Source organism: Nymphalis io, chromosome 21 (assembly GCF_905147045.1).
Source record: "Nymphalis io chromosome 21, ilAglIoxx1.1, whole genome shotgun sequence".
NCBI lineage: Eukaryota > Metazoa > Arthropoda > Insecta > Lepidoptera > Nymphalidae > Nymphalis > Nymphalis io.
In genome coordinates this window covers 5,779,506-5,792,086 of record NC_065908.1, presented here as the reverse complement: position 1 = coordinate 5,792,086, position 12,581 = coordinate 5,779,506, and the positions used below count along the sequence as shown (strand labels likewise).

The 12,581-nt window shown below is 30.4% G+C and overlaps 1 protein-coding gene across 1 annotated transcript; it reads left to right on the top strand.

The window, feature by feature from the left end:
- Window positions 1-5,322: 5,322 nt before the first annotated feature.
- LOC126776813 (beta-1,4-glucuronyltransferase 1-like) lies at window positions 5,323-10,739 on the top strand. Its single transcript, XM_050499613.1, has 4 exons — window positions 5,323-6,559; window positions 8,127-8,247; window positions 9,790-9,915; window positions 10,165-10,739. Exons 1-4 carry the CDS (start codon window positions 5,460-5,462, stop codon window positions 10,360-10,362), a joined length of 1,545 nt encoding a protein of 514 aa, XP_050355570.1. The 5' UTR covers window positions 5,323-5,459; the 3' UTR covers window positions 10,363-10,739.
- The last annotated feature ends 1,842 nt before the right edge of the window (window positions 10,740-12,581 follow it).

Here is a 12,581-nt window from a genome sequence, read left to right as displayed (position 1 = left end):
ATTAAAAATGTATTCGAGATGGCCGACGCTATTGTGCAGTTACACATAATCTAACAAGAATGAAACCAGTCCATTTAACTCCATTTCAAGTATATGATGTTTTGCTGACCGATTTTGGTCCCCGCAGCTATTCTTAAACGAGATTAGCGACTGTACTGGACGTATATATATATTTTTTGAAATATTTGTTAAGTTCTAAAATGATATGCCGCGGGCAACACCTATCAATAAAATCAATTGCTTTGTATGTATTTAGTAATGCATATAAGTTGGTTATTGCTTTTTACGCCAGAGTTTTTAAGTGTTTTATCATTACTGTTTCAACTCGTAGATGACTTTTGCTTTATATTGTTAAGTTTGGACGCAATCTCGCCTATTCGCTGATTTTGTGCTACTTTCCAAAGATTCCGATGATGTTGTGTATTTGTTACAATATACGATGCAAACTTTTCTCATCGAAATAGAAAGTTTGGCATGTGTTTGTTTGAACTTTGTTTTGTAAGTATAAGTATATCATCGTAATATGAAATGTCTATAAATTTTTGAGCTCCCTTTTTTAATTTACGAGCGTGAGAAATCTATTTTTTTGGGGTTAGGCACAAATGTTGTGTATTAAGTCAAATGCACTATTTGTAATCTGTGGTCCTACTAAATTAAGTGCAAGTTTATTTTATTTGTGTTAGAATAATGTTTTAAGTGTGTGACTCCAACGGAGTTTGCAATGAGCACCTTTCTGAAAGTTGGCTACTCTTAGCTACGACGCTGTATATGTATAACATGATAGAAGCTTTGCTATTTGTCAAATAAGTCATATCACACTGCCGCAAAACAGCAGTATTTAGTATTGTTTTGTTCTGGTTTGAACGGTGAGTGAGCCAGTGTAATTATAGGCTCAAGGGACATAACATCTTAGTTCCCAAGGTTGGTGGTGCATTGGTGATGTAAGCGATGGTTAACATTTCTTACAATGCCTTTGTCTATGGGTCTTGGTGACCATTTACCATTAGGTGGTAAATGGTCACCAAGACATATGCTAGTCCGCCTACCTATACTCTTAATAAACTAACATGCACATACCACTTTAAAATATCTAAAATTTAGCACTTGCATAATTATTCAGTCAATGTTTTTGATTTGTTTATTTAATAAGACAAACTGCTTTTGTGGCAGAGAATATAACTTACGTAGCCTTTTCAGGCTTAAGGAATTTGCTTAAGCATGAAACATTATGCTTTTCCATAATACACCGCTGAGCAAATCCGTCTAACATTCTACATTGTACATAAGATATTTCCTTAAATTCGACTTGTGTTACGAGTTCTATATTATTTATGTTAGGTAATATTTATAATTTCAATAATTACCTGTCTCAGTTCTGTTGCTAGATCGATAACGAGTTGATTTTGTTCCTTTTCAAATTGTGAAGAAACTTTTAATTCTTGCGGACCTAAAGCAACATATTATTATATTATTAATGTTATACAGCCTGTAAATATCCGACTTTGATATCCTAACAAAACATTGTGTATTTAAGAACGCTTTTGGAGATACAATTATAAAAAACAGGCAAAGATTATTTGAGCGTTACGTCAGACGTAACTAGTACAAGGTTTGTGAAAGGCAAATGGGAAGTAAAAAAAAAACCATTGGATAAGCCGATGAAGGGATAACAAGTAACAGCCTATTCCAATGGTAGGAAGAGTGCAGAAAAATAAACAACTTTCACCTTGAATTGGCATGAAATCGATGGTTGATATCTAAAACGATAGTATTTATTATGGATTGGAAGTAAAATATAAGTGAATATAAGAATTCATATGAAAAAATGTTATATGTATTATATATAAAGATATTAAGCAAGCAGTATTTGTAGTCCATAATATAACAGAGTTAATCGCATATAGAATATATTAATATAAGGTTTGTTTAACTTTACTTTATCTGGAATTAGAATAGGCATAGGGATATAATAGACAGAAATACATCGACTGGACTGGCTTAAATTAAACTACCACAAAATTTATCTCCTAAACTTAATGTGTGTTTGGACATACCTTCATAGGATTGTATAACAAAAACACCAATTATAGTCCAAAGTATCAAAAAAGTGGCCAGTCCTAGTTGGCATAGACAACATCTTAATATAATCGAATATAAGTTCTCTCCGGGTATTTTTATATCAGGATACACTCTCAACCACGTATCAGGCATCTAAAAATATATAACAGTAAGAATTTTCAATATAAAACGCTATATGTATATATTTGCTTATATACTTTACTTAATTTTACTTTTTTTATGTACCTTATGGTAAACTATTGTTCGATTCAGACCCGTCTGTGATAATTTATTATCTTCAATGTTTTTGTTTGTAATTTTATAATTATTACTAAGACTACACAAAGTACCTTCGTTGTTGTTATTTAACATATTGATATCACTTAAAAATTTATCTCCATGAATTATTTCTTTACTAAGAGTCTTTTCAAAATCCTTAAAACTTTCCAAATCTTCAACATTAATTTCACTATCACAAGCACCTGGTAACAAAACTTTATATTCTTTACTGACGTTACGTTTTATATTTATAATATTAGCACCGCTTTTAGTAACAACTGTTTTGACGTTAAAGTCGTTGCCAAACCGTTTTATATTCCTATCAAAAGTGACGGGAAATGTACTTTTTACTGTGTTATCGCGAACACGATCGATCTTCGTTTTTTTATAAAGCGGTTTAACAAATTTGAAGTTCGTTTGAAATTTATTGCTCATCGATTTTTCCATTATTTTACGTTTTCTATCGTAAATCTGAAGTAAGACTGTACTTTAATGCTTTCAGTGAATAAAGCGATAGCGTGTTCAAAACTTAAAACTATCGACTTCCTGTAGAGTCGAGTATACCGGAAGCGGAACATCAAAGCACCAAACTTTTAGGGAAATGGGGTTAAGATTACCAGATTTTTCGAAAGCTGCAATGCTTTTAAATTTTTTCGAGCTACGTGTATGAGCTTGCCAATTTTAATGTTTGAGATTTATAATGCAATTTCGAGATGAAAATGGAGCACAGATTTATGAACATTTTGGTAATATTTCATCAAAGTATTCAATCGAAACATTTATCTACAAAAACATATACTATTTTCCTATACTATCCTAACGTGGCCAGAATAGAGACAGTACAGATAAAAAAACAGAACTAGTATTAAACATAATACTAGTTCTGTTTTTTTATCTGTACTGTAACTAACTTTGTTAAGTTAACTCGTTATGCAAATGAATGGGACTGCACAATAGAACGATTGTATGCGCTAATGTGCCTGTCAACTCAAGAGAACATTTATGAAGCTTAAGTTAGAATTGTTTCTAACTCTAATACTATTTTACAGATATTACACAATTGATGTTTACACAATTGATGTAGAAAACATCAATTGTGTGATATTTATTTGTATATTTATATCAATAATTTCGTCATAATATTTTTTAATATGTATGAAAACAAAAGACCTCCTCAAAAGGGAGAGGAGGCCTTAGCCCAGCAGTGGGACATTAACAGGCTGTTACTGTTCTGTACTGTACTGTATGTATGAAAACATTTGATGATGATTGCATATTTGCTTTTACAGCTTTTAATTCAGGTATTATTCGCTCGCATGTCAATGTCGGGCTGGCAATGAAAAACTCGTTGAAACGTAAACGCCTTGTCGCTTTTCAATGAGTTCTGCCGTGACGTTGAATGTTTTGTGGCTAAATACAACCTGGGAAAAGCTGAGCGAAATATGAACTGTTTTTACCATATTAAAAGTATTAAACAAGATCACAATTAAAATTTATTATAACGTTTTTCAGATTCATAATAATTTCAAGCGTATAAGGTAACTTAGTTTAACGAGCTAGTGTGTCATGACTTCTTTTCCGTGAAATTGGAAATCTGTTTCTTTTTTCATATACTTTGATTTCTGAATCATTTATAGATATGAGTCATTTTTATATCTTAATAGTCAGTTTCGAAAATTGTGATAATGACTTTCATGTCGCGTTTAAAAAAAACTTTCTGGTGCAATAAAATGTACACTTTCAATTGACTAAAATAAAATCGCCGATCAAAAATACTTAACATAAATTAAAACTTTAATCAAAAAATAATATATTTCTTATTATGTTCAAATACATAGAACTCTTGTACTATCCTAATTTTTGGGGTTCAAATATTCTCAACGATAATACCTTGATCTGTTATCCTTACATATATAGTCCACGTTTTATTATATAAATTTAAGCATTATAAAGTTTTTAATTATTCAAAAAAAAAAAAAAAAAATATTAAAGCAAAATTAAAATATCAGAAAGATCCATGTTATGTCGACTCAGAAACAGGAAAGAAACAAAGTTTAAATTGAGTTCATGTGGTCTGTCACTCAGACTCAGGGATCGTGGATTACAATTTTCCGCTATAGCTAAATGCATTTTAACGACAATTGAACAAGCTAATAAATCGGTATCAACTACAATTAATGTAATCGACATTTAAGGATCTTCTGTTTCAATTAGGGTAATACTCCTTTGGAAACAATCAATAGTAAATATGTTTTCAATATTTTTATTACTTTTCCCTTTAAACTTAAAAAACAAAAAAAAAATATGTTTTTTTTTTTATTGTTTTTCTACAGACTTCATATTTGTGTCTTTTCCTTTTTGAGTTTTTTATTTTTGTATTATACATGTTAACATTTTATAGTTCCATTACTCTCGTATTAATAATGGTATTAATTGCATATAAATAAGTATATATGAAATTATTTCATTACTTTGCTGATATACTATTAAAAAATTAATTATCATCAATTCATCAGCAATTAAAGAGATGTATGAAAAGACGAATGAATACATCTATAACATTAATTATTTTGTATCTTACTTCGTCAAATAACTTTAATTTATAATTAACTTCGTAAATAGAAGCTGAAATGACACTACACGGAGAATGAAGTAGAAAATATTGATTTTAGCCAAGACCTCTGCGCATCTCAATTGCGTCGCAGCGCGCGCATTTGTCAAACTGACTTGAAAAATAAATTCAGTCGGGAATTTTAGTGATTATAAATATAAATAATAGTAAAGTGTCATTAAAATTGTTCACGTTATGTATATTAAGTGATATTCGTATTGATTTATTGTGCGGAAAGATATTTTGGTTGTGCGAAATATAGGTTATCATGTTTCGTCTATTGTCTTCGTGTGTGGAGATGAAATTGTTTTGATGGTGGTAAATTGAGATATTTCAGTGTATATATAAATCTATAAATATGATAGTATTTTATATTAATTATTATACCTGATTAAATTGAAACATAAATTATTTCATAATTTAATAGTATTTGTGCTTTTGACAGTGTTTTCAATGTTTGTAACTAAGAAAGGAGAGTGCATTGAATAATATATACATAATAAAATTCAAAATGACGACATGCATTAAAATATGTGGGGCGTACTCATATCGGCTAACGAGGAGACATTCCACTATCCTACTTATTGCTCTATTTATTGTAATCTTGACCGTTATACTTCAGCTTTATGCTTATAAACATCAAGAAATGCCTAATTTCGCTGCGAAGGTCGGTGAGTTTGACTATATACCAGGAACTTTTTTAAGAGGTAACCAGCCTAACGAAAACGCAAGCTACTGTCAGTTTAACTACGGTCTACCGAAAATAATAGAGTGGAAATATATTCAGCCACTTACACCACCAGAAGAAGGCAATGGAAGTTCTTACAGGGTAATTTATAACGCTATCCAAGGAACAGCATATGCAAATAATTCCAAGTATGATGCTCTAACGTATGCCACTCAAGCTACTCCAGAATTTCTTTATCACATTGCAGAAATAGCAAGATACTGGGATGGACCAATAAGCTTGTCAGTTTTTGTGCCAAACTTTGATATGGATATAACAGTGCAAATAATGAATCAGTTGTGTAGTTGCTACTCAGCTATGTCTAAGGTCTCTCTTCATCTCTTTTTTCCCAAACGCTATCCACCAAAAATGAGAATACCCGATTCTTATTATATGACCACAGATATTCCAACAACTACAGCTAATATTTCAATGGAGGATCTATTAAAAGGAAAATTGGAACGTTATAGAAAATTAAACAACCAAACGAGAGCGGAATATGTACAATGGGTGAGAAAGAAAAAGTTAGAAAGAATGATGGCTAGAATGCCAAAAAGACAGTTGTTTGTCCCACAGTTAATATTTAACGACTGTGCTGGAATTGACCTTTTCGACTTGCCAACATTTAGACAAGAAAATAACTTGGATTATCCAATAAATGTAGGTAGAAATATAGCAAGGAACGCTTCAAGAACAAACTATTTCATAGTTTCTGATATAGAGTTGGTACCAAGCGATGGATTAGCTCCGAAATTTCTGACAATGGTTAGGAAACTTATGGGCGATAAGAAACGAGACGAGGGACGTATATTCTCTAAGACGGTCTTCGTTGTACCCTTGTTTGAAGTGCAAAGGGGTGTTGAGATACCTCGCGACAAAGACACGTAAGTTGATAAATGAATTCTCTAATGTTGTACACCTGCAAGTATATACCATTCAATTTACTCTTTGTACGTCTCAACGGAGCAGTATTAATAAGAATGAAATACATCATTGTTCATTTTCACTGTATTTCATTTTTATCTAAAGCGGTTGAAACTTTCACAGAGATGATTTGAAATAAATATATTATTATATTTTAAAAATATTACTTTTTAAATAGAAAATAATAACTATTTTTTTTATTTAATAACTTATTCTCATTACTTAGCGTATATGGAGGTGCAGATTATCTCTTTTAATTATATTTTTATAATAATTATGGCAAACATTGGATTATATACAATAAAAAAATGTAACATGAGACTAAATTTATACCTATTATTATCATTTTGTAAGATATAAATTGATGCCGTAAATTTAATGTAACTTATAAAAATTTTAAACCAACCATAAAAATGACACTAAAAATGTCACGATATTTTACGATTAAAAGACACAGAAATGAGAGAATGATACCTGTTTCTATTAGTAGACGGAATATTGAAGATAAATAGAGAAAGCATAAGCTTAGTAGGTTCGATCATGTCATCTTTCTACTTTGCGCACTAAAATTCATTAATAATATTAAGGTTCATGTATTTAATATTTTCTGATACTGAAATGAAATTCGTATGTCAAAATCGATTTACACTTGCTACTATGCCATTTAATTGGGCACAGGCATAGTAGAATGAGAAAAAGATTTCGCAGACATTTATAGTCAGCTGTTCTGCTGGTGGATTGATTATCCGCCACCATAATGTTATAGTGGTAGCGCTTCCGCGAGGCGCGTGCTTGATTGATGGATGAGCTTAGAAAAAACTTCTTTTGTTGTCTCTTATAAAACCTACCGGTTAATGGATTGTACATCGCTTTACCACGATAAATAATATACGATTGCTTTCGCAAATATTTTGAGAAAAAAGAACTATAGAAATGTATACCACATTTGCTTTATATATTTTTATTTATTTATGTCTAATTCCTTTTTATTTGTTATAGAAATATAATTCAAACAGTTAGTTTTTTTAAACAAATAGTTGGTTGTTATTGTGTAAATTTTTACATGACTACCCAAAAATTTATGTAATATTTTAGGGTCAACGTCTGTATTTATTGTTTATTAAATTCCTCTATCATTAGAATAATAAGATCATTGCGAGTGTTTCTGGTTATGCATTTAAAAAAAATAACAATATGGCTTCGTTTTCTTTTTAGGGCCGTCGTGTTTTCTATAATTTTTTTATGATTTATTTGTATATATTTATTATTATAAGGCTAAGGCCGCACCGCTAATTAACGCCACGTAATTTTAATTTTCGCTTTTCTGTACCATTTGTAATCATATCATACATATGCAAAGGCACGCGCGTTTTAAAATTTGCGTAGTGAAATAAATTTATTAGATTGATATACATTTGACGGGATCCTGTGCGAATTTTGAGCCAAAAAAAGTTTCTTCATAGTTGTATTCCCAGCCTTGGCTTTCATTAAATCACAGCTAAAGTTAAATAAAATTATATTGAACAGGTTAGTTCGTTTGATAAATGAAAATCGTGCGAAGTACTTCCACCAGAAAGTTTGTGCTCATTGTCAAAGATTTCCCGGATTGCAGTCATGGCTGATACGCCCATCGTCGAGTGTTATTGAGGTAAGTAGGATATATGTTAACAGCCTTTTCCTTGGAAGTTTTGTGTAAACTGATATATGTGACTCATATAGGTTTGCTCGCAATGTTTAAATTATGAACATAAATTACATGAAACGATAGTTGTGCCAGGCCGGGTTTGAACTCATTTTCTTTAGTCAAGATCTTTTTATTCAACAAGCGATCTTGACTCTTGTATAATTTGGATTTTATTAATAACTTGTTTTTAAACCCAGCTTCACCAGCGTGTTAGCCCATAGATGCTAGGTATCATAAAAGCAGCCTAGGTCCTTACTTGGTTTAAGGCTTCATATCAAATTTCATCATCAAAATTGATCTGGTGGGTTTGCCGTGAAAACACAACAGACACACACACACCCACACACAGTTAGACAGTTACTTTCGCATTTAGCAAAATCTACATTCTGATCCGGTGCCAGGGGTAGCATTGAATTTCATTTAATTTTGTAAAATGACGATTTAATGTAAAAATACGGCTTGTAAGAGCGTTCTTAGAAGATTTATATTTTCCATTATTAAGCCTTAGTATTTATTATATTAACTTAACAGATTAATGTTAATTAAATTTCCTTACAAAAGGGACGGAATCAAAGAGTTATTAATGAAGTAATCTTGAATTTACTTAGTATCATCAGGCCCAACATAATCTTAGACTAGAAAGCGGGTGAAATGAAATGGATTTCCTAAAGATATTTTCAAATAAATCAAATTTCTACAGAAGCTATCTTTGTATTCCAATTAAGTGAAGGATAGCGATGGGACTTTCTATACATTTTTTTATTTAATTATTTATTGTATTTAATATACATTTTATGTATATTAATATGCGTATTAATATTCATAGTCCTTGCGTTTTTCGTGTAATGAACAAAAATTTAGTTTATTAATATATATAACTAAAGAAAATAGGCAAATAATTATAGTGTTAATCACAATATATACAAATTATATACGTAAAGTAATAGCTTTTAAATATTATGATGGGTTAAATATATACTATATCTTTATTATTATATGTTAAAGTGAATATTTGATTAAGGAATAATAAATAAATATTTTCATAAGTCTGAATATAACAGTATATGTATTTTACTTAGTGGTAGAGCTTTGTGCAAGTTCGTCTGGGTAGGTACACTGATCGTATACTACCGTCAAACAGCATTACTTTTATTGTGTTCCGGTTGGAACGATAGGTTAACCAGTCTAGCTATGGGCACAAGGACATAATATCTTAGTTCCCAAGGTTGGTGGCGCATTGGCAGTGTAATAAATAATTAGTATTCCTTATAGCACCAACGTCTGTGGCCAGTGGAGACCAATGATCATCAGGTGGCCCATTTACCCATCAGCCTACCTCTGACGTATAAAATAAAATAATCCTAAGTCAGTAAAGAATACTAAATAAATAATAAAAGTAAGAAAAAATAAGTCTCAAAGCCAAGTATTTCAGGATAGTTAAATTATACTATCTGACGTAAAAAATTTCAATGTCAAAGCGAGTATTTTAATAACGATCCCTTTCAGCCGATGCTGATCGCCCGGAGGGAGTACCCTTATCATAGATGGGAACCCTTATACTTTGGTACTCAGAACGAGCCTTGGTACAGCGAAGGTCTGTCATGGGAAGGACGTCAGGATAAAATGACACAGGTAGATTATTTACGAATACTTGTATTAATTTCTTGTCAGTTCTTTTCGATGGAATTAAAATTGCAGTAGTAACTTTAAATTAAATTTATCGTTGTAATTCAAAATTGCTTGTAAGTGTGGTGGATCTTGTACTTGATACAAGTACATTTAGATGTATAAATAACAAAGTATCGAAGAAAGAAAGAAATAAAATATTGACCGTTATTTCTCAATACGTAATCTAACTCTCGTACATTATGTTATCATTAGATGCTCGAAATGTGTCTTCAAGAGTACCGGATGGTCGTTTTGGATGGTGCTTTCCTCTGTCATGCGGCGACTTCACGTAACGGTTCAAGGGATCACAGAGCTGAAAGGATCAACCATCGTCGATACCAGACGATAATATCTTCCTTTAAACAAAAGTATCCAAATATACCAAAATGTAAACTTATGTATGGATGTTAGTTACATTTTATGGCCTTCATTAATTTTAACCGTAATAATTTAACGAAAACGGGTCATAATAAAATTGATTAAAAGGGTTATATATCAAGACTGTCATAATTATACTATCGGCTTCGTAATTATTATATTTAATATAACTGAATGTTTGAACGTAAGCACAACTTTTGGTCTTATACTCGTGTAAAAAGCCTGTTATAGGCTCTTAGTAATAAGTCATTAGGTATAGTTTCTTCATTGAATCAGGAAGGTTACGTAGGATTATATGTACTTTAAAACAATCCACGTGGATGTTATCACGTAGTTTTATATTTTATTCGAATTGTGATAGCTTTTAAGCACTAAGCGAGATGTTCCTTTATAATTATAAATATTTTATTAGGGTCAGTCACTACATTTTTTTTAATATAAAATTGATTTTGCAGAATTACATTATTATTATAAATTAGATTCTATATTATATACTTTTTTATTTAAATGAATAATGAATGATTATTATTAAATTTGTTGCTACATTTTATTTTATTATAAATATAAAGCATAAATAAAATAAAAAATACAGTTTTATGAGATAAATGAAAAAATATATAAACGATATATAATTGAAATATAAATCTAATATAAATTGTATAAAGTTTTGAATGTATTACCATTTAAGCGATACAATAATCATTCGATTTATTTTCAAAGCTAATATTGATGTAAAATCTTCAATGTAAATGAGTTGTTATTTTTTATTCCAAACAATCAGATGCTATGGTAGTCGATTACGTTGTAGAATTCGGTAGACTGATTATTATTATTGTTGAATATTCTGGAAAATGACCAATAATATCGTTGATTATTTTTAATTATAATTAAGTACTGATCGTATAATTGTTTTTTATTGGTTTATATAATTTATTTTCAGTGCGCAAACGTAAGAAGAAGCGTAAGTTTACTTAGACTAACGTGGAGAATATTTTAAAATCGTATATCGTTTAGAATAACAATTTGTCACAACAAAATTGCGCGGCCAAAGATAAGATATGACTTCAAAACTGAATTAAAAGAATGTACGTCAAAGTTTGTTCTTTGGAATCCTCAAGAGAATTGATAAACATATATAAGAGCAGAGATGGCCCAGTGGTAAGAACGCGTGAATCTTAACCGATGATCGTGGGTTCAAACCCGGGTAAGCACCACTGAATTTTTATGTTCTCAATTTGTGATTATAATTCATCTTGTGCTTTACAGTGAAGGAAAACATCGTGAGGAAACCTGCATGTAGCTAATTTCACTGAAATTCTGCCACATGTGTATTCCACCAATCCGCATTAAAGCAGCATGGTGGAATAAGCTCAATCCTTCTCCTCAAAAAGAGGAGAGGAGGCCTTTAGCCCAGCAGTGGGACATTCACAGGCTGTTACGGTTACGGTATATAGTCATATTAATTAACTATTTTAGAAATACTATGTACTTCACTCTAATGTATTATATTTAAGTACTATCATCCTAACATCGATGATTTGAGATTCAAAAGAAAAAAACAAAACATTGTATACAATGACAACAATGTTTATTACTATGTATTTATATAAATATAGTAATCGAAATGTATTTTTTTTTAATGCTTTAAATTCAAGATATGATTCGTTTTGCTTCCTAATAGTAGAATCATCTACGAGGATTCATAAGTTTTCCTACCGACTTAAAATCCAGATATTATGCATATTTGGTTCCAATTTTTTTGATAAAGATCATGAAGTGGCTTGTGACAGATATGTCCGCTAAGTTCCATACCAGTGACGCAGCTTTCAGACCGTTAAGGATATTTATTCTAATAATGTCTGGAAAGTTAATGTTATTAAAATATTGATTATAATATTTTGTTAAATTTGTAGTATGTTGTTATTTTTAAATAATTGCAATTAAATTTAGTTATCAATAAGTATTATTTGTTAAAGCACATTCTATCATTTTTATGTATACGTAATAAGTAAATGAGCTGTGAATTATTATTAATTTTATAATACATGATTTAATAGTGTAATTTTTAATCTTTCTTATGGAATGTATTTCGTCCTTAAATTTATAATAAATTTAATAATAAATATGAAGATGGTTTTATTTATAAATGTTTTACTCGGTTACGATATACATTATTTACTTTTTATGATAGACAGATAGACATAATACCAAAAGGCATTCTCTTGTAGTCAGTGACATGTTTATAAGAGAAA

Bases quoted from the DNA above. Each gene is read 5' to 3' on its own strand.
- LOC126776813 (XM_050499613.1), top strand. From the start codon at position 5,460: ATGACGACATGCATTAAAATATGTGGGGCGTACTCATATCGGCTAACG. The intron at 6,560-8,126 runs GTAAGTTGATAA...TATATTGAACAG, and splicing joins ATACCTCGCGACAAAGACAC to GTTAGTTCGTTTGATAAATG. The intron at 8,248-9,789 runs GTAAGTAGGATA...GATCCCTTTCAG, and splicing joins CATCGTCGAGTGTTATTGAG to CCGATGCTGATCGCCCGGAG.